At 33.6% G+C, this 24,182-nt stretch overlaps 1 protein-coding gene across 34 annotated transcripts in view; it reads right to left on the reverse strand.

Moving 5' to 3' along the window:
• Window positions 1-24,182, reverse strand: part of LOC113237741 (modifier of mdg4) — a 563,531-nt gene that overhangs the window by 447,707 nt on the left and 91,642 nt on the right. The window contains exon 5 of one of the 34 annotated variants that reach the window (XM_026474361.1): window positions 2,660-2,877. The exons of 32 other annotated variants lie outside the window; for them this stretch is intronic. In XM_026474361.1, coding sequence (XP_026330146.1) covers window positions 2,675-2,877 — 203 coding nt within the window. In that variant the 3' untranslated portion in view covers window positions 2,660-2,674. Of the gene's footprint in view, window positions 1-2,659; window positions 2,878-17,816; window positions 18,023-24,182 lie in introns of those variants that run through there. One more of the 34 variants, XM_026474370.1, reaches the window with a different exon arrangement.

Consider the following 24,182-nt stretch of genomic DNA (forward strand, 5'->3'; position numbering starts at 1 on the left):
ATGTAATTAAACATACGCGATTTAAATCAGGAAAAATGGTTTCATTTCCTATGTGTAACAATCGCGAAAACCTAAGAACTCAATAAGTTTTCGTAATTCATAATATTATCGTACCGTGATAAATACAGTTAAATAGACACAAACTAAATGCTAGCAACTCGGGTACCTGACTACAGTACAGCGATAGCGTCTGCGAGACGGGGGCGGGTATCCTTTTGGGTAGCGAGGGGCAAGCGAGGAGTGCGAACAGTAAACCAACAACATTAAAGAAAACTTTGTTGTTTGACTTCTTGTGCAGCGTCGCCGTTTTAGCGACTCAGTCGCTAGATTCAGGGGATTTTATGATTAGGTGCAAAGATTGTAAAATGTTTGAAGTATAATTGTTAACTAAAATTAAGAAAAAAATGAGTAATTAGCAAGCAAACATTTGGTATTCGAAAGACATCAATTTAAAAACATAATAGAGACCTGCAAGCTTTTCAAAGAAATACAAAAAGTTAATTTATCAATCTAATTAAGTAATCGTTATTTCGAATATGATATTTTCAAACCTAAAGCTAGTAACACTATGAAGAATCAGACTGAAAACAAAGATGTTTAATTGTTTTACTCTAAATATGCATGTTTATTTTAAAATATTGTGCTGTTGTTAATTTGTTTATTTATTATATAATTCGAGAAGTTGATTGGTCTCACTAGACGTAAATTCTATAAATGGCAAAAATAAAAAACTGACTTCATTTCTTTTATTTTATAATAATACTAAGTGACGCAACGACAAGTCGCGCGTCTGGTAAGACACTGCATAACAGCTGCAGTGCTCTCAGAGCTTTAAATCGCAAAGATCTCTGATATACTGCCACTACGCCCGTCACCTTGACACATAAGTTGACAAGTCTCATGTGCCTGTAATTTTACTAGCACCGTAAGGGTGGTGCCTTCCAAACCGGAACGAAGTAATGCTCGCATTACTGCTTGGCGGCAGAAATAGGTAAGGTGGCAGTACTTTCCTAAACGAACTCTTTTACAAGGAAACTACTGTTACTAAAATTTATTTTTAGGTTTCTAACACTTTCAATGAATTGTTCAGTGACAATACAAAAATATCTGAAAAAATCGAGTAACTACCTAACCGAAAATTAAAAACCGACTGAATCGGTTTTCAAAATCACTCGGTTTTTTGACATACTTATACAACATTTAAGTAATAAAACGATCAATTAAAATATAAAAAGTTTATATATATATATATAATTAACAAGTAGTATCGACTTTACTCTTCAATTCTGTTTGTTGCACGTATTTTTAAGCTCTACTTGTGTCCCGTTAGGTAAACGAATTTAATACATGAACAAGTAACGAAACAAACAATAATAAGAATGAGCAAAATACGATTCCAAAACAAACTCTAATCGCGTCCATTAAAACCTACCAGAACTAAGTTTTCTGAAGCAATATATTTCTTCATAGATATGAAATTCACATCCAGAAAGTGAGGTAACATTTTGAATTTATGACGTGGTCGATGGATGATTATGTTCATTGACATATTTGACAATATGTCCTTCCAAAATATGAAGACCGGCGCGGCATCGATTAGATCGTACTTTGCCACAAATCCACCTTTTCTTCAATGTATTCTTGTATTTATTACTACTATGTTCAAAATAACGGAATCCATTGTGTATTAATAATTGGTTCCCTCGTTTGTTTGTATAAAACGTTAATATATCTGGAATAAAAAAATAATCTCATTGTAACGAGTTCTATTTTTTGAGTTAGTGTTTAGAAAAGTATAAAGAAAACCATTGTGCATAGACGCACTACTCGTATTTACAAATTTCACTTATTTAATTAAGTCATGTAGTGTTAAAAAAACTTCCCATAATTATTTGATTACGTTATATTATGTTATGGTTGTACTGTCTCAGTGCATTTTGTTGAAACAGGTACCATCATTTCAGCCAAAAGACGTCCACTGCCGGACATATGTCGCATCTGCGACTCTAGATCTCAATGTAATATAAGTTAACAACAAATTAATTTTCAAGGTTTGTCACGAAGGCATACTAAGCGAAAGTTAGCAACTAAAACAAAGAATAAAAGTAAAATTTTTAACATTTCTAAATAAAAATTGAGCGGAAACGAAGAAAGAAAACGGTAAACCTGAGTATTGAAGAGTGGCAGAGTTGAGTGAGTGGTATAGGAAGCGTGTGTGGGTGGAGGTGATAATACGGAGACCGCAAAGCACGAGACTGGCGGCCTCTGCGGTCCAGCTAGAACTCGAAGACAGAAGGGCAGGACCATAGGGCGTTGACAAGCAAAATGCGACAAGCAAAAATCCGGACCTCTTACAGTTGATGACGGAGAGACACCGTCAAATGCAGGCGGCTTCAGACGTAAAGCATAGACAGAAAAACGACGTTCTTGCTTGACGTGGACTCGAAAACTCGTATATGCGTACACAGAACCACAGGTAAGCGACATGCACTTACTGATACCTCATCAATAATGGTTGGTCGCAATGGCAATAAATTTGTAACAAACCTTTCATAGTCATTATGTGTAGACAATTTTTCAGAGTGCATCAACATTAAAATGAAATACAATAATTACAAATGGAATACAAAAACATGGATGTTATGCACCATACCGAAATTTTAATGAAAAAGCTTTAATGATTATGTACATTATTGTGCTTAATAACATGATCATCGAAGGTGATAATGGACGCCCTACATCCGACGTGAGTTTTACTGCACACCCACCGCTTTTTAGGGCCTGTCTGGCGTTTATTGTCACTGTGTTCACGGAAACTATGCGGACCGTACTTGATTAGTCTGTTCCCTCGGGCAGATGGCACAAACACTGGTTGATCTGCAAAAAGTTTGTAAAGAGTATAAGGAGACCCATTCCGAAAAAATGTATAAAGAGTTAAAATCGCAAAACGAGTCGTTATCTGCACTTTTGATCGGGCCAATGATCATCACTATAATTGAAACACAAAGATGGAACTCCTAAAACAAATTTCAAAATATAAACATTTAAGTAATACACAGGTGAATTAAAATAAAAAAAATAATGTGATTAATAAGTGGTATCGCTTTACTTTTCTATTATATTTGGTTACATGTATTTTTGAACTCTACCTGCGTTCCAGGGGAAATAAATTTAAGTCAATACATAAACAAGTAATTATAGGCAAATAACGAATAAATCAATAAATACAAGAATGAGCAAAATATGATTCCAAAAAAGCTTTAATCGTGTCGATTAAAAACCTAATTCCTATTAGAACTACGTTTTCTGAAGCAATATTAACAAACTTCAAAGATGAAATTCACATCCAGAAGATGATTTAACACCTTCAATTATATAATGTTCGATGGATGATTATGTTGCTTACTATATTTGACAATTCGTCCATCAATAATAAAAAGACAGGCGCGGCATCGGTTGGATCGTATTTTGCCACAAATCCATCTTTTCTTCAAGGTATTCCTGTATTTATTGTTACTATGTTCAAAATAACGGTATCCATCGTGTATTAATATTTGGTTCCCTCGTTTGTTTGTGTAAAACGTTAATATCTCTGTAATTAAAAATGAATCTTATTGAATCGATTAAAATTTTTTGAGTTAGTGCTAAGAAAAGGATAAAGAAAAATTTGCCAACTCAATAAAAACAATGAAAACCGTAACATATTGCAATAAGTTTGATTTTTTAATAAACGTGTAGATGTAATTGGTTAATATTGATTCAGAATATTTTAGTGCCGACTGTATCTATAATGCAAAAAGACTATATAGACGATCTATTCATTCGATTCATCAGAAATCATTGATTATAAGCAACATCGCTTTAATTTCAAAATGTCCACTTCAAAACGATCCACGGTCGGAATTCTAAATATATGCTGTATGAACATTTTACCCTGTTTCAATTTGCTTTTTTAGTACGGGGTGGTTCTTTTTAAGTACGATTTTACGCTCAAAATACGTGCGTGCTGTGCATATAATTAATTATACATTATTGTCGGTGTTTTGTAGAAAGGGCGAATGCATCATTTCGAAAAATTTCAGGGAAGCATATTTTAGTTTTTCACGACGGTTTTAAAATATTTACGTCATGATTTAAAATTCAATTCCGGTTTTTAAATATCTTTAAGTTTTAAAAGTAAATTCTTAAATTCAAAAACAGGACAAATATTTTAAAATAGTCGTCAAAACTATAATATGCTGCGTTGAAAAACTTTTCGAAATGGCGCTTTCTACAAAACACGGACGATATATTCGGAGCATGTTTTCACTAAAAACATTAAAAAAATACCAATAATCCACAAAATTGAAATGTCTCATCATATTTTACAGAAAAAATAGACCATTAAGTGATTAATGATTATGAACATTTTTGCAATTAATAACCACATCATCAATGGTGATAATGGAAGCTCTACACCCGGTGTAAGTTTTGATACATATCCATCGCTTCTTAGGCCCTTGATGGCGTTTGTTGTCACTGTGTTCGCAGAACCTATACTGACCGTACTCTATTACTCTGTTTCCTCGCTTAGATGATCCGAACACGAGTTGAACTGTGAAAAGGTTTATAATCGGTGTAAGGAGAAGTGTTAAAGTAATCTTGACAGAATTGAAACAAATCTATAAGGCTCAATTTCCAATGTCAGTACGTAACGCATTAGTATATACAGTATAATCAATTGTGTAACGAACAAACTAGATACCATACAGTTAATGGTTTTTGTATTAATTATTCGTGCATTAATATTTTGTTTTTCGTCTTTGGTTGTTGTTGTGTAAAACATCATCCATTTGTAAATAAGTAAACGAGCAAGTGTAACGTTAGATTAGGAGATTAAAAAAATAGATACATTTAAAAAACTATTTTAATTAATATGACTTAGATATAACAAAAAGTTAGGCCAAAATAAGTAGAGTTTGTACAAAAAACGTAAAGGAAACACATGTCAGAACAATTGTAAACCTAATTTTTAATGGAGCTAATTTTTCCAAATAATAACAATTTTATGAATTTTTATTTAGTAATTGTAAAATTATTTACAGTACTGTGAATAAGGTAAAGGAAGATTGATGGTGAATGTATCATTAACGATTATGATAATTGATGTATTTGACTACAGCAATTTGATAAAAAATCCACCCCTTTTCAGCGTATTTTTTTTACTAAGTGCGGAGAACGATAACCCTAGTGTACCTATTAACATTATGTTTCCTCGATTATTTGTACAAAATATTTTGTCTGAAAAGAGATAACAAATATATGGCGAAAGAGATCGAAACCAGTTATACCAAATTTAACATGAACTTTGTATATCAGTTGGACAACATGCTTAACACAATGCTTTACTTTAAAAAATAAAAGAACCCATAGAACATTTAACTAAGAAATTCAGGAAGTTCAAAGACTCAATTAGTAAAGTCGTAAATAAGGTGCATAATATATCTATAAAATATACAATATATAGGAAAACATCAAATTCTCTAGAATAATTTCGAATGTATATCTTATGTCCTATCCACATTTTTCTCAAGAATCAAGGCACATAATCTCACAGTCACTATGTTTACGTTAAAATCAAATAAATATTAATGGTTATGCGTGTGCGTAGTTTTAACTACATAATTGTCAACGGTGATGACGGTGGCCTTGCAACCAGCAGTTTTCGAAACGCAGGTCCATCGTTTTTTCGGTCCCGGTCTATGTTTATTATTACTATGTTCACAATAACGATAATGTCCAATTTGAATGTTAATGTGTCCTCTACTTGATTCCACAAATACAACTTTATTATCGCCTGTAGAAAATAAACAAATGAAAATATATTTTTTTAAACTCTCTTAGGTATTAATAACAATAAAAAGCAATGTATTTAACAAGACAACAAACTTGATTTGTATATACATATGGTACATCAATAAATAACAGACTACAAATAATACTCAGAACTACTAGACAACCTCGGTGGCCCAACAACGGTCCGCACTATCCCGTTGTCAATTTGAAAAATTAATTATTCTAAACTGGCTCGGCTCTGGTTGTTTTGGGTAGTGAATTCCCTTGTGACGTAGTAAGTGTAGTATACTTACTACGTCACACTCTAATAGCACAAAATATTTTTTTTTTTATAATATCAATAGTGACGGGATGAACAAGTCGCGCTGTACAAAAATACATATAATAATAATAAAATAATAAAAGACGTACAAAAACGTGTAATAACGCACACACTTATAGCTCCGCACACACATAGGCAACCACAAATTACACCCATACTCACGAGAGAAATAAATGTAGACCATACAAATATTTCTCCCGACCCGAGATTAGTTATGGGCCAATCATAGGTAAGGGTCAAATGTTAGGGCCAGTTGTGTTGGTCTGATACTCACAATGCAGGGAATCCCCTAATTTAAGGCCATGCAATTGGTGTCATTGTCATAATTGCATAATGTAACATTTTAAACCTAACATCATCGTCCAGGGTAATAGTGCCACCTTGCCTATTTCTGCTGCCAAGCAGTAATGTCAGCATTACTGTGTTCCGGTTTTTAAGGGTAAGTGTGCTGCTGGTGAAATTAAAGGCACATGGGACTTGTCAACTTATGTCTCAGGGTGACGGGCGTAGTGGTAGTGACTGCAACTGTTTTGGACAGACGTGTAGCTTACCATCGGGTGCACGACATGCTCGTCCCGTCACTAAATATTATAAAAAAAAATTTAATCTAATCATAATTGTATACAACATTCATATCAAACAATTTTAAATAAAATTCACAACTTTTTCCAAATGTTTTTATGAATTTATTGCGACGTAATTTTTTATGAAATATGCAAGAACTTCAAATACATATGGATAAATACACTTGAAGATTTTTTAATGATTATGCACTGTATTATATTTTAAAATTTCATTTTCGAGTGTAACAATGCTTGCTCTGCAACCCCTTGACCATCTGGTGCAAATCCAACGTTTCTTTAGAAACTTACTACGACATTTATTGTCAGCGTGTTCACCAAACTTGTAGTTCCCACAGAGAATAATTCTATGGCCTGTCGAGGATTGTGTGAATATGATTTTATCTAAAAGAAATATTTTTAAATCATAATAAAAATTCGAAAGGAATGCTTTACGGAAATCTAAAAAAACGTCACCTTTTTTAATTACGGACCTCGAAAGAGAAAACGCTAGTACACAATTTTAACCAGATAAATAAATTAAAATCGCTTTTATTCGATGCACAATTCAAGTGCGTACACGAATGTGTTTTAAAAGGTTATATAATTATATTTATATATTATATTATATATATATTTCTTTTTTTTATATAATATTAAGCGACGTTATACAGGTACTAAATATCTATGCTTGTGACTTATATGCTTGCCATTTGGTTATGTTATCTTATCGTTTTTATTCTAATCCTTATTTATTCTTGTAATAATGACGATCATTATTATCCTCCAACTTTGTATTTTAAATAGCAAATAATAATATTGATAGTTTGAAATAAATGTTTCTATGTTATTGTAGAGAATGTTAAAATTAAGCCCTGCTATCTCTGTTACGTAAGTCACATTCAATTTTGGATTGTTTTGAAGCGTAGTCAAACATCAAAATGAAACTATAATTTTGTAAACCAAAAAATAAAACCGTGGTAACCTAATGGTTTGCGTACCACCTTTCAAGTAGAGCTCCGGGCTCCCATTTCGGAGGTTCTCGGAACATAAATATTCGTATACCATGAGCTTTTCGGAGAAATGAAACATCGTGATGAAACCGGTACGGCAAGAAGGTTCACAACGTGTAAACTCTTCAATCCACATTGGGTCAGCGAGACATACTATGGCCTAAACCCTCCCCTGAGAGGAGATCCGTGCCCAGCAGTAGGGCGTACAAATGGATTGATGACGACGATAATGAATTTGACTGATTGACGATGATAATGAATTTCATTTGATTTGGACAGCAATGTCCGAAAAAAAATTGATACGGCAAATGGTACGATACAGGTTTTACCTTAAAGTATTTTACAATTAATACCATTTCATTCCAAAATTGTAAATGATACGTAGGAAAACGAGTGTAACAATATAAAAAGACACTAGACAATATTTATAATAAAAGTTTTAATATTATAAAAGCAACACGACAAACAAAACAAAGGACGCATGAACTATGAAAATTAACAATGTTCTCTGCCTCTATTCCATGAAATATTTAACGAACGTCAGAATGAAATACATGAACGATGATTATTAATGATTGTGCACTTTATTATACTTTAATATTTCATCGTCTATTGTAACAATGCTTGCTCTGCAGCCCCTTGACCATCTCGTACAAACCCAACGTTTTCTTCTTTGAGATTTACAGTAACCATGTTCCCCAAATCTGTAGTAGCCACACATAATTATTCTATGGCCCTTGATGGATTGTGTAAATATAAATTTATCTGTAAAACAATTTTTTTATTAGATTCAATTTGAAAAAGAAAGATTTCGCAAAATTTATATGGCCAACTAGAGAAAAAATCACTTCACGTTTTCAAATTATGACGCAAATGGATAATTTTTCTTTTAAAAATAGATATTGGAATACACTGAAATGAGTGTGAAAGCTCAGAAAACGGGAAAATATTTTTTCCGTACAATTTGCAGATAATTGAACGGGAATTATCACTTCCAGTGCCGTAAACAATGTATATATTAAATTAAAAGTTATTAAATGGAAATGTTGTTGCTCAGATATTTGCATAGCCAAAACTGTCTCCATCTCAATCTCCACTTCAAAGTGACGCGAAAGTCCCGACTATAATATTATAATAGGAAAATGATAATGATGATGATGATGAAAATTTATAATGATTTTAATGAAGCATAAGACACAGCACTTGAAGTTCTTTATTATTTACAAGAAGCATTAATGGTTATGTAAGACGTGACACTTAATAATAATGTTGCCTATGGTGGTAATGGTGGCCCTACAACCGCTGTTCCATTTTCCGCAGACCCACCGTTTCTTGGGACGATTCCCAGATTTACTTCCAGTATGCAGGCTAAAATGATTGTCACCGTACTTTATCATAGTATTACCTCTATTAGATGTTATGAATACCAATTCACCTAAACAGAAAAGAAACTATTAATACGTACAAATAACATTCGATTAAAAGATATACATATAAATACATCAATTTTCACTGTAATATTCAATTGGTGCGTCCACATTATTAAAATTAATAACACTATACTTCTTCGAATGAATAGGTTTTAATGGTTGTGATGGTTGTTACACTTCAAAACAGTACTGTCTATGGTGACAATAGATGCTCTACAACCACTGTAGGACCTACTGCATATCCATCGTTTCCTAGAACTTCGACAGCTGTGGAGACTGAAATGATAGGATCCGATTTTGATCATTGTGTTACCACGTATCGACGTCATGAACTCTATATCTGCAAACAAGACACTACATCTTTATTTTTGTGTTACAAAGTAACACAATATAACCTAATAATTAGTATATAATAACCTCACTAGTTACCTGACAATTTCCTATACTATGAGCACCAGAGAAACGAAATTCACTTTGGGGTACTACTCAGAACACTCCAGAAAAGAAACAATGTAGTATAGGATCGAAAGAATTTTTTCTGAGCATTCGATCTTTGAATTAATAATTATAAAAAATTTGTAATTTCACAAAAAACAATTGAATATCATGATGGTGAAACATCCTGACATTCAATGAACTTCATTACAATTATTAAAGTGATGACTAGAGATGTCTCTACTGTCAACTGCCGGTAGCTGTAAAGATACCCGGCTGAATGAAGAAATAGATTTCTCACAGATAGCGCTACGGCAAAGAAATCGTTAAAAACCATAAATTCGAAAGGTCCGCTGGTTCGATCCGTAGCTTAGTTAGCAAAGCATCTAGCACGGTTTGCTAGAAGATGTTAATTCGAATCCAGCCGGATCGAAGGAAATTTTTCTGAGTGTTCGATCTTTGTATGAATAATTACAATTTAGTTAAGTTTCTCTTCTCATCTAGCCGATCCAAATTCTCATCCAGCGCCCACAGTGCAAACCATTGGGCCACCGAATTCGTCGTTTTATACTAAATGCATCGGTCATTTATTTAAGAACGCTTAAGCCTAAATGATGACATACATTTTGCACACAACAATTTTGGGTCGCGAGCTTAAATTGGCTCATGCAGAAAAAACAACAATGACAATGACAAACCGTATCCACCACCAACAACCAACAATAACATGAACAGGGGTATTTGATACTTGTAACATCACCTAAATTCCTGAAAAAGTTTGCTATGTGCTTAACAAATATGACAAGAATACCGCACATATTATAGTTCCAACCCTAACAAAATAAGGAAATTTACCTTATGTGACCATTATATAAGAATTGTAAAAGTAAAGTTCATATAAAGATACCGAAAGAGTAGATTAACAGATAACAAAATTATAAAACAAAAACTAAAAATAAAACAATAACACGACATCATTGTATTCATTGAAAATGTCATGGGTGAATTTACATTGCCGCGGAACAGAATGGAGCGAACTTTTGTAACAATACACAGCATAATTAACGTTATGTGTATTATGTAATGTACAAATTACACGAGAATTCTCCGGAAGACGCGCGACCAGTTTTTTGGCTCGTACCCAGTTGCTACCTTACACAATTGACATAACATAGTTCATTACGCTATGACAACAAATATTTGCTTCCATTGCGTTCTGCAATAACGTAAATTGCGTCTATATGATCATAAACGACTCTTTGTACTCGTATAACATACTGTTACTTGTAGCTATAAGTATATAGTATTAATGATTGTGATTTTTATAGTACTTAATTAAAGAATAGTTGTGGGTAACAATGTATGATTTACATTGATACCTTGCGCTGCTACAAACCCAACGTTTCTTGACAGCATTTTTGTAACTACTATGTAGAGTAAAACGGTGCATTCCACATTTTACCATTGGATTACCTTTCCAGGATGTTGAGAATATTATTTCATCTAAAAACGGAAAAATATACGCTAATTATAAGTGTGAAACAAACAAACAGAAGTTAAACAAAAAATAACCAGAACTAACGTAAACGTATACCTTACACAATGAAAGAAAAATTAAGCAAACTGTTTTTTTAATGAGAAATAATACAAAATAAAACAAAGTGTTATTCAATGAATGGAAAACTTTTCATTTTTTTCCATTGCAAATACAGGTACCTTGGTAGGCATAGAGTACTGCATCCAGCTAGTCCTTTAGTATTCAGAACACGTAATCGTCTTCTGGGCCGATTACGAGTTTATTACGTAGAAAATGCGTAAAAAGAACTAATGATTATGGACATTATGGAATTTTATCACCATGTCTTCGATAGTGGTGATGACGGCACGACAACTACTTCTTGCTTTCGTGCAAATATAGCGTTTCCTGACTTTGTTTTTGTATCTACTGTCCAGTGTGAAGTTGTAGTTACCACATTTCATTGCCTCTAAGCCAATATTATTTGTATAGAATATTAATTCATCTGCAAAAAAAATATACAGGTTAAAAATTAATTACAAATTTTTAGAGTTTCATCACAAAACCAACATAATGACATTTTATATCAAGCAATGGACATCGTGTAATATTAAATTATTCTTTTATTTCGACATTCCGATATAAATTATAAGTGTGAAAAATGTTTCAAATTAAACAGTTGTACTTCACGACCACACTAGTTTCGGTGAGGTATATTTAAAAATCGTCCATAATTTGTTCGTGTAAATGATGCACAAGTAATTCATACTACAAGTTCACGTGTTACGCACAATTCCTGCTAAATAGTAGTTTTAGGTCTACATCAGTATACAGTAAGACTTCATACTTAATAACATAACCTAATATGAACACACAAAAACCTACTGATATAAAAATCTTAGAATTAGTTATTAAAAATTACGGTCGATGATTGTGTTCATTATTAATTTTAGCCACTCGATCGCCAACAGTGATAATACGAGCTCTACAGCCTTTATGATGATTGCTACATATCCACCTCTTCCTCGGAGTTTCTTTTCCCCTTCTGTCCAGGTTGAAGTTATAATCTCCATACTTTACGCTCCGGTTGCCTCGATTGTTGGTCGAGAATGTTACTTGACCTAAAAAGAAATTAAATCAATGTTTATGTCACCATTTATAGTAAATTTTTTTGTTTAGATTATCTTTAAATATAAAAACTCGATAAATAAAGGTTAACTGCAATGTGCAGATGTACAAACATTAACAATGATAAACACGGTGAGAAAGTACATACCGTGTAACCTTTTTTTTCGTGTAGAAATCCTCCTAGGATACCTCTCCGCCGCGGGGGCAAGCCGGAGACACACCGTATAACCTAGTCCATGATATATCATGTCAATTTAAAAGTACCTGAAAAAATAAAAACAACACGAAAAAAAAACAAAAATCCTAATATAAATAATATTTTCCCATCCTTTACGATGTAAAAATACAGTAATTAAAACCTTATAACGAACATCGCCGTATCAAGCAGTTGCAGGGAAAATAAGTCAGAAAATGATTCCTGGAGTCTTAAATTATTATCTTAAGAAATATAATAAGTAAAAGAAATAAATATTATGGATATTTTAAGCTGTTTATATTTGCTTGTAATAAATAATACACACATAGTATATTCAGTTTTTGGTATGGCGTAAACCATTAAAATGTTTTCAAATGTACCCTGTAGTTTGTAACCAATACAATTTTGTTTACCAATGTTGGTGTTCCATTTTACAATTTATCGGATTGTCATCGATTGTGACAATGGTTGCTTTGCAGCCTTGATAATGCTTTGAGCATCTCCATCGTTTCTTTTGAGCGTTTTTATACCGGCTATCCATATTAAAATGAATATTACCATATTTAATTATCGGGTTTCCGCGAGCGTTTGTGATAAACTCCATAACGTCTGAAAATAAGGAACAATGAACTGATTTATGTAATGGTTATCAAAACAAAAATGCGTTATTGCTACAAGGTATTTATTGTCCATAGACATGTTTTAAATATGACACGTTAAAAATATAAATATAAATTATATCACATGTAACAATATTATCATGTTTAATCTTTCAATATAACATCACAATGTAGAAGATACATCTCATTGTCCACGTAGAAATCATTATATTTAATAGCCGTCGAGCATCAAAAAGCGGCAAGCTTTAAACTTAACCACGATGAATCAATGATTATGATTGTTGTTTATTTTGATTACCATATCGTCAATCATAGTAATACTAGCTTTACATTTCCAAGAGCATTTAGTGCAGATCCATCGCTTCCTCGGTCCGCCATTCCGTTTGCATCGGCTGTGCAATGTGAAGTGATAATTTCCACATTTGATCATTGTGTTGCCATAAATAGAAGTTATGAATGTTATATCATCTGAAAAAGAATGAACTTGATTAGGAATTCGACTACAAGTTATCTTTTTATTTTAGTTTTTTACTGTTAATTTCTTTATTATAAAATCTTTGTTAACAAGCCCAGGAATGTCTTTGAAAGTTTAAAAAAACACTAACGTCACTCTTATACTAACGTCATTGCATATTTATGAAAATATAATGTATATTTAAAATAACGTTTTTTTTTATTTTTTATTTAAAATTGATTTTTGAGGAATAAAACAGTAAAAGTAAAGTCATTTTCACAGTCACAAGATCAAAGTCAAAAATTAAAGGGGCAATGTATAACATTTCTATAATAAGATTCCGGTTAATGTTCAAAATTTGCCATTTATGAAATTTAAAAGTATTGTCAAAAGGCCTTTATACTAAAAGTTATTACACCGGTTATTAGGAGTATTACCACTAACTGCCTCCGTGGCCGAACGGTTACCATGCCGGACTGCCACGCAGAGGTCCCAGGTTCGATTCCCGGGCCGGGAGAAATATTTGTATGACCTACATTTATTTCTCTCGTGAGTTTGGGTGTAATTTGTGGTTGTCTATGTGTGTGTCCATGGCACCCGCGACACAGGGTTTCCCTAGTGCGGGGCTATGTTGATGTATATAGGTTGTGTTTATGTATGACTAAAATCCATGGCAGTGATCGCGATCTATGAAATCAATATTGTGAATAATTAATATGTACAAAAGTTTATTCACAAAGACGAACCCCCGAAAGTTTCTTAGTTATTCTTCCTCTAGGGAATCTGCGTATTGGGAAATTTCGTATAACACATTGCCCTGATTGATAAAACTATACTGCTCATTCGTATAAGTAGTAGAGTTTAATCTATGTAACAATTTCAAGTGTAATTTGCTTACCTAAAAACAATATATCTGAATTAGACATAAAAGTCAGATTCACATTGATTAAACTGTACTTACTACTCGTTGTATGAAGTAGAGGAGTGTAAACAGTGTGACGCTTTCAATCCCCTAAAGTTCTTTTCTTACTCATTCTTCTCAGGAAAATCTGGTTTTCGTAAAGCTGATTCCCCTGCTTGATTAAACTCTACTGCTCTTTCGTACGAGTAGCAGAATTTAATCAATGTAACGATTTCAAGTGTAATTTGCTTACCTAATAAAGATATATAGGAAATGAAAACGTTTTTCCGGATTTAAATCGTGTATATTTGTTTTTTCAAACAAAATGACGTTTTGGGCCCTTTACAGGTTCCATGGTCACGGTTGATATCAACAAATCCGGAAAAATAGTTTCATTCAACAATCGCGAAAACCTAAGAAGTCGATAACAAAGATATGTTTCAGCCCCCGAGAGTTTCTTACTCATTCTTTTCAGGGGAATCTAATTGATGATATCCAGTGTAATTTGCTTACCTAATAAAGATATATTTGAATTTGAATTAGAAGTCAAAGGGGGAATAATAGTAATCGACGCCTTTATTCATATTTTTCATTCTTAATGGTTAAATCGACTAAGCGTCTTAGGAACATTATGCTAACAAGCAATTAATAAGTGCTATCATTGTAAAGTAGCTATTAGACTATCATCACCATCGTATTTAAGAGCCAGGCTCTTGTCGGTGTAGCCTCCTCCACCCTTCCCGGTTCATAACCAGTTCCTTAGATTAGACTATAGTTCAGTCGTAATAAAAGCAGTAGGAAATTAAAAGTAACCTATTATTAGGCCACGTAATAAATACCTACATACATGCTGCATTGTAACACGAATGGATTGTAGTTACACATTCTCTTAAAGCTTCATTGTATGTAGCTTCAGCAGATAGCGCATCATATTAAGTACCCGGTATTAAGTTAAAAACAGCGCGAATGGCACTTTAAAGTCCAATGCAAACGAGATCAAGCAGTTAGGTAGCGCTAACTCAACGTAAGGTTCAAAATGCTTCAGCACCACACACAAACTAAAATCCCGTTTGTCGTACAATTATCATCATCAGATGCGGCACGAACGACTTCCCATAACAAAAACACGAATACTTGTTTGGGTACTGCTGAAAGGGTGGTGGTAGCCGGTGCAATTCGAGCCTTATTTGAAATTATTAATCAATAAGTTAAGTGTAAATACTTAATCGCTAAATTGTAAGTGGAACGATTAATAAAATTTGAATAATGTTGATAGCATGTAGTACAAAGTTACTGAGGAAATCTTATTCTACAACGAGATACTTGTAATACTATTTACTTGTAATAATACTTATAATAAATAATTTTGGTCTAGAAAATCTCAACCTTCGTCCACTAAATTGAATTCCGGATTGTTCAAAGACTCGATTAAAGCTTGAACATGTATAGGATGTGATGGAGTATCACAAATATCTTGGTTTAATTCAAGCTGCCTCCTTCTTCGTTTTCTTGTTGAAGTTCGTAACCCCTTACTTACAAATCTTTTCTTTGAATTTTTTAATACTCTCTTCAAAAAAATCTCACACTCCATTTTCGTAAAAGTTTCATCGGAGTCGTGTATTACTTCGAAAAACAAATTCAAGGTATTAACAAAGCTTTTAAGGCGTACTTTTGGCGATTCCATTCGTGATCCTCCCAACCACGAACACTCTGTCATAAATTTCCTCGAAAACATAGTGTCTATCAACATGAAACAATTATTATATCCTTTTCCTTTTCCTTTGCTACAAACGACATTCAACTTATTACGTATTTCTTGTTTTACGTCGAAATTTTTCAACATGTCTTCAAAGTTTTGAAGCATACTAATATTAGTGATTTGCTCGAAATCGTTTTCGTTTCTTTGAATATTTTCTACCACAAAAGGTCGCCTTGCGAAGTGTGTGAATTGATTGCTGAGATGCGCCAATTTTTTCAACATTTTTTGTTGATTGTCAAGTAAAAGTTTTTGATTGTCTGCTACGACTTCCACAAATTTTCCCATTGTCTGTGTTAACACATTTAAATCTTGGGGATCCATTTCTTTCAGTTGTTGTTTATTAGCCGTATCGTGGGTTAAATCAATGTATGGAAGATTAGTTCGCCTTTCTGTCAACAAAGAAATTTCACTTATTTCTTTTCATTTGTAAACCAAATATCCTTTTTTGCAAAAAAAATATTAAATTGACATGATTTCTATGGTCAACTAGTACTAGATAAAATATTGAAGATATATTCATTATTCAAGTAAAGATATTTTATTAAAATCACTATATTTGCTCTAATTAAAAATAAATCTCTTAACACTCAGAAACAATTGAAAATTACAACACACAGAATCGCACAGGTACAATTACTACATTTGAATTCATTTATTCATGCAAAGTGAAAAATAAAAACAGGCATACATTATATAAGTAACTAATCTTAGGCTCCGAAGACACTAAACCTTAAAAGTATGGGTGGTTTTTAATTTATTGTGATTATGTTGGTTATTAATTTTGATGATTTCGTCCCTAATGGTAACGATAGATGCTTTGCAGCCTGAGGAAATTTGGGTGCAGTACCATCTCGCCTTGATGCCTGTGGTCTTGTAATACTTGTTAAATCGAAATTGTCCAATCATTATCACCGGTTTACCGAAACGTGACGTTGTCAGGATCGGTTTTACGGAATCTGCTGCTAAAAGAAAAGTTATATAAATATGTAATTATAAATTTAAATTCGTAATCATTCGTAGGGAATTTATTCAAAAGATGTTAACACTATTTATTGCTCAGAATTTTAATTTCGTTCAATATTAAATTTCTTTTAAAGAAATTGTTTTATGGAGGTTATTTCTATCATAATTATTAAAAATTTTGATAATTATTTGAATAAACAGATAAAATACCCATACTTTTAAGGAGCAATACACATTGAATTGTAATTCATGTACTACAACTTAAAGAGGTCATGAATGTATGCATGAAGAACAAGTACAGGTACAATTACACTCCTGGACACATAATTCAAGCCACCTCGCATATTCCGTTTTAAGCGCTCTAAGCTTAAACAATGTTTGACAGACGAAAAATTATCACGCAATTTTGAAACTAGTATACCTACTAAACTTCAATATCCATCTTTTCCATAAGTCCTTTTTGGGAATTTGGATTTGCGACACCGGGGGAAAACTTTTTCGTTAATGATAACACGACTATTGTATCGTAGCCCTTGAAGACAAAAATGGAAGGTGGCTCGAATTATGTGTCCGAGAGTATATTTAATTAATATCTATTTGCAAGTACGTACTTAGAAAGTAAAAACTTAGGGGTACATTATTCAATTATACTTAATTAAAAGTGGATTTAAATAGATCTCAATTGCTCGATATAAGCAGTTAGTGAATATGTGCATTACGAGTTGCGATAATTTGGGAGTCCAAAGTACAAATGACAGCCTTACAACCCATGCTTACTCTACTGCAGTACCACATCACTTTAGGGCCCTTGCTTCGATTTGACTTGTTGAATCTGTACTTTCCACATACAATTGCTGGCTTGCCATATCTAGACTTAGTAAATATGATGCCTGAAACGTACCAATAGCATTTTAGTTAAAGTTTCATTTCAAACTAACCAACATTTCGAGTTCTTTAAATCTAGAAAAAAGTAGTTTCATTTCCAATTTCTAATAACCGCAGAAACCCAAGAAATCGATAAACTAATACTTGTTTTTATTCCTACCTTATATTGATATCAACTAACAGACTACACGGTAAAAACAGATTACTTAGAAAAAGACAAAATTTTTTTATGAAGACAAATTTAATAAATCCAACAAAACGATCCTCTCCCTATAGACGCTAGAGAATAATTACTTGATAATAATAAAAAAACGTCTCAAAAATGTATTTTAGTTATAAGACAGAAATATTTAACCCAAGAGCAAATTAATTTACTTCAAGTCACAAAGCTACTCTAGATTCAACAAAATATTTATTAGTTATTAGAAATGTCCGATTTCGACTTGAAAAAAAAAATGGAAAATTGAGAGGTACTTAATTATTTGACTGAAGATTTATGTTTTCTTATATAAAAAAGGGTAAATTTACAGGGTTATGGACCCAACAGTACGTCTCAATAGCATGAAAGCACATAGTTCAGTGCCAAACCTTAAAGTAGCAGAAATAGGACGAAATCTTCTCAAATACTTGAGTACCGTTCAGTGCCATATAAATGCTACAGCGGCAGAAAGCACTAACAAATTCAAAATATATGAGATGACTTATACTATTGAAGTTAACAAAACGATTTCGCGTTTCAGAGTACAACTAATGTCATCTAGCAGTGGCGCGATGGAACTAATTGCATGTTAAAGTTTTGCTTGTTACAAGTGTAGTTTGATTTCATGCTGAAACCAAATTTCTTAAATTATGACTACAAATAACACACTAACAAACTAGAGATACTTCGTATTGTTCCTTTGGATAAATTACTGTTTTTTTATGATTACAAGCACAAGTTAAAGTAATCGGTACCGCGTGCGCCTTCGGCGACATGTCACGACAACACTGACTATGAAAACGCAACGAAATGTTACTTTAAAAATATACTCTAGAATTTAGAATATTAATCTGAATAACAAACTACTTCTTTTTTTGTTTAAGAATATATTTTCTTAAAATACACCCAAGAAATTTTGAATTCATTTAAGATTATTTAAATTTGAAGTAAGAGGTAAAAATTTCTTGATGTAAGTAATGTCCAATTAATTGATTTTATATATATATGATGATAGAGAAATGAAGTAAAATCTTGACGAGAACGTATTTGTCTAAAAATTAGAATAAAGTTAAGAGTAAAATTGTATTAGAAAAAGACAACCAGTATTTTTATAATGAAAATATTTTATTACTTTTAATAAATATTTTTTCAGAATTAGCAAATGTATTGAGAAATTGCTCTTTCTTATTAGTAGAATTTCTTTTTTTCTGTGTAGATTTTTTTCAACTGTGAAACTAAGTTATTGATCAGTTTTATATACTTATAGAAATAATACGAAACCATACATGCACACATAAACCTGCGAACATTAAATGTTAATTTAAACGAAGTGACGTTTACATAAAATTTATTTATTTTGACTAATAATATCATGTGGCGCGGATAAACCAGTAGATTAATTGCTAACTTTGTTAAAAATATACATTTCAGTGGTGACCGTTTTCACCTTTGGTACAATAAAGACGACCATAAAAACCGTCAAATTACGGCTTAAAAATAAGACTTATGATGTTACAGAAGGCTTGCTTTATGTTATTAGTTCGTAATTACATTTATATAACTAAAAAGTAATTGTTCCGTTGTTCAATAAATATAGCAAGTCTGTTTTTAAGCTTTAATATAAAGAAAATATGCACAAACAAGTAGCCTAAAATACAATTATTCGTTTACTTAGTCCAGGCATCAACAACTACTCTATTAGGTTCTAAGATTGAATTACATTGTTGTTGGTGTTCTTTTTTACTTTTATTTTTATTGTTTTACTTGTATTAGATTAACTGACGATGATATAAAAATGTGTATCTTTCTTGGATGTTGTCTGCGATCCCATTGCGAGGTGACGCCCTTTCAACTTGTTTTTCGGTTAAGGGCGCTTTCAAATTAGACGTTTGTAGAAGGGACGCAGGCGTGACTGTGGCGTGACAGCCGCGCGTCTGTAGCCTTCAGTAATTTTTAGTTCACTATTACTAACTGTAGGAGGCGCGCGCGTGTCACAAAACAGTGACGCTGCAACTGCGCTTCTAAATATTATATAAAAATGAGTAGTAGTGCACTGCAGCGCTTCTATAAGCGTCTCATTTGAAGGCGCCCATAATCTGCTTATTATTTTAAAAACAAATCAATCCCTATCCAACTAAGGTGTGTTTTTATACTGGTTTTGAATGGCGTTATCCGCCATAACCACTATTTTTTTATGTCATGCAATGCTTGCCTTTTTATTGGCGTATACTTTTTTGCATTTGCTAATGTATATCTGACTTATTATCCCATTTTATAACCGCTGGAACTCTCTTTATTGCTTCGTTTATCATATTATTATAAGTTTATCGAAAAGAATGAGAAACTTCTTGAGCTATTTTACTCAATTAACCCCCTTTTAAGCCGAATGAAATTCTATTTCTTTGAATAGGTTCTCAATACAAATTTATGTTATTGAGTAATTCGTAAATAATAAGTTATATTTGTTTTTGATCTTCCAAAAAATAACTAAAACACAACTAAAACGTCATAAATACACGTAAACGAAACAACATTACGACACAATTAAAATTTAATTACGCATTAGCTCTGATACATAAATAATTAGAAAAGTTTCATAACATCGAAAATAGAAATTAAATCCTTACTAAACAACTACTTATACGCGCCTCATCGCAGTCTGACAAAGTAATAAAGACATAACAGGAAAAATCTTTACTTGGTACGTCACAATTGAAATGAATGCTCTAATAATAAATTAAAACTTCTATCTCGTTTCATAATTTCACGAAATCATACTATCTATAACTATTGGGCAATGCAATATACACAACAATAACAATATATATATAAGTACTTCATTATACTGGTTACCTATCATAAGCTAGACACATGATTTACAGAATGTTGTTTCTCCGAAAACATTTAGGCTTTTGTTATACAGATTCGTTTCGTTTGTTGAAAATTCGTTACGATTTTTTTCTTTAAACTAATAATTCTTTCACTATTTTGACACGTTGACAAATAATTTGACGTTTCTCATTTCGCAACATTCCGTTTGGCTAATGCACCGAATTGAATATTTCGTCTTTATATAAAATATGTATGTTTGACACAAATATACTACAAATGAAACTTATTAATCATAAATTAATTTAAATTGTTATTCAAAATTGCGATAATTATTTAAAACATGTTCGAAAATACAAATGAATATGCCGCAGCGCGCTCGCTTCGCTCGTTCTGCTTTTTAGTATACTAACCTAACCTAACCTACTAAAAATGGGGCGCAGACCTAGAGATAGAGAAGAATAATAATTTTCTCGATTTTTATACTCAGCAATCTTAATCAATATGGTAAAAAGACAGTAGGATAAACATTAATCGACCAAAGAAACTTCCGCTAAAAAACCTTTATATACGGTAATATAATTCTAACCATAGTTTTTTGGACAAACGATACTTGTGTTGTGGTGTAACATATTTACAAATGTACACCATGTGTCGATATAAATTTGTAACATAACCGTATTCGGAATAATGAGATTCGGAAAAAGAGAAATTTGTGTTAGTGGTAGGTTTTATAGTACGTATAAATAGATCTCATAAATATATTTCTTCAACAATTAAAAATTAAATACGTTATGTGTAGTTATTACATTCCCATTTAACTGTAACGATATTTCTGTAGATTTCTTGATCTTGCACGATAACACACACTTTTCACTTCTTGGAAGGTTGGTACTACATTTTCATATTCTGGATTACTTCTATATTTCTCTAAACAGTCTTCGATAATTCTTTTTAAAGGTTTTGCGCCAATGGTCGCGATACGGCGCAGTTCGCTAATAATTTCGTCTCTTTTGAATGCTTCGAAATCTGGTGAACATGTATGAGCGACTAATCTTAAAATACGTTCTTCCGCATCCGACCATGTAACAGATCCTGAACATTCAACGTTCGTGCATGTCCATACAGACGAAAGATTCTTATTGTGTCTATTCACTCGGTGTTTACGGCCTGCGATCCAGAGAAATCTGTTATCGCGTCCGTTAAGTAGAAATACAACTGAAAGTAAAAGAGTAATTAAGAACAAATCTGGTAAAATAATATTTATGTTTTCATTTTCTAACGTATCATTTTCTCGGTAAGGCACTTTTTAAAAGAAAAACATGTTAATGCTGTTCTAAGAATTTATTAATCGAAGTCACGACACACATAAATAGCAGATATTTTTTTTATAAGAAATAAGTGCGCATTTGACCTCCATCTTACTTGATGAAAAGTGACGATGAGGTCAAGGATGTAGCATGCACACCTGAATAAAGTAAACTAAGTTCTTCAGTATTTTGTATGTCCAGCTAGGCATCTATCGCCCTATGTTCGGAAGAGTAGCCTTCTAAGACCACTCGAGTCGAACGTTCACTCAAGAAATCCGAAATCCAATGGCAAGGGTCAGTGGGAAGCGCATGAGAGGGAAGCTTGCTAAAAAGGATTGCATGCCAGACCCTGTCAAAGGCCTTAGAAATGTCTAAAGACACTGCGACGAAGCCTCGTCATGCTCTTCTATAGCCTCGCTCCATAAGTGAGAGGCATACACAAGAAGATCCCCAGTAGATTGCCCTCTTCGGAATCCGTACTGGCGATCACTGAGGAGATCGTTGTCTTCAAGGTACGACAGGAGACGGTTGTTAAGTACGCGTTCCATAGTCTTGCAGAGTATGGAAGTGACTGAGATAGGTCTATAGTTGACGGGGTCAGCTCTGCTTCCTTTTTTAGGCACTGGTTGCACATTTGCAAGCTTCCACGACCTGGGAACTACACCAGTCTCAAGCGAGAGGCGATACAGGCGTGTGAGAATAGGAGACAACTCAGGCGCACAGTTACGCAGGACTATTGCTGGAATTCCATGTGGCCCACTAGCTTTATGCACGTCTAGACCTCGCAGAGTTCTGAGTACCTCTTTTTGGCGTATGCGAACTGGCGCCATAGTGCATCCAGTCTGAGGTAAAGAAAGTGGTAGGTATTCTGCGACATCCAGACGCGAACTCTCTGCAAAGAGTGAAGCGAAGAGATTTGCCTTCTCTTCCGCAGTATGGGCCAGCGAGCAGTCTGGCCTCAGCAGAGATGGTAATGAGTGGCTACTAAAGTACTAAACTAAACTACTTTATTCGACCGCTTTGTCCAAAAGACCAAAAGGACTAGCTGCCTGCTGGAAAAGAGGCAAGCTTGGCCCCTATACGGCGCACATGGTCGAACTTGGCCCTGCGTAACACAATTTTGCTCTTCTTGGCGGCTTTATTAAAGGCTTTCTACAGATTCCGAATATTCGGAGCTTTGCGTAGTCGAGCATCTGCCCAAGCTTGGTACGCAGACTGTTTTTGTGCTTCAGCACGACTACAGTCAGCGTTATACCATGGACGAGCTTGGGGTCCATGGGTACATCGAAGTATGGTCCATGCCCAATCGCAAGACCTCAACTACAGCATCAGCACAGCTCGACGAATCTACTGAAGTAAAGCAAGCCTGTCAGGGATATGAAAAAAAAAGGGGCATTTCGCCCCAATCTGCTAACCTGTATCGCCACACCCGTCTCGTACCTCTGGAGCCCTGATCGGGTGCGGAGTATACGGATACAGCTTTCACCAGACAGTGGTCAGAGGTACCCAATGGTGCATCACAGCAGTATACTATTTTGGTAACTCCTGTGTCAACCAGAAGCCACAAAATAGAAAAACTCGGTGCCTCAAGGTTCTTGAGACGCTTGACACAGATGTCATCACGAACATTTATACAAACTCCGGCACGAGATAGGAACCTGTGCTCCAGAGTATACCCTGGGTAGCTGAGGTACGCCGTGTCAGTCGGACATCTGGTCTACGTCTCGGTGAGGAAGAGCAGCTGCGGTTTATCGGTTTCCAGGTGGTGGTGGACCACTTCGATATATGAGTGCAGCCCTCTGATGTTGCTGAGGTACACTTTTAACG

The sequence above is a fragment of the Hyposmocoma kahamanoa genome, unplaced genomic scaffold, assembly GCF_003589595.1.
Source record: "Hyposmocoma kahamanoa isolate Upper Pololo Valley unplaced genomic scaffold, ASM358959v1 94, whole genome shotgun sequence".
NCBI lineage: Eukaryota > Metazoa > Arthropoda > Insecta > Lepidoptera > Cosmopterigidae > Hyposmocoma > Hyposmocoma kahamanoa.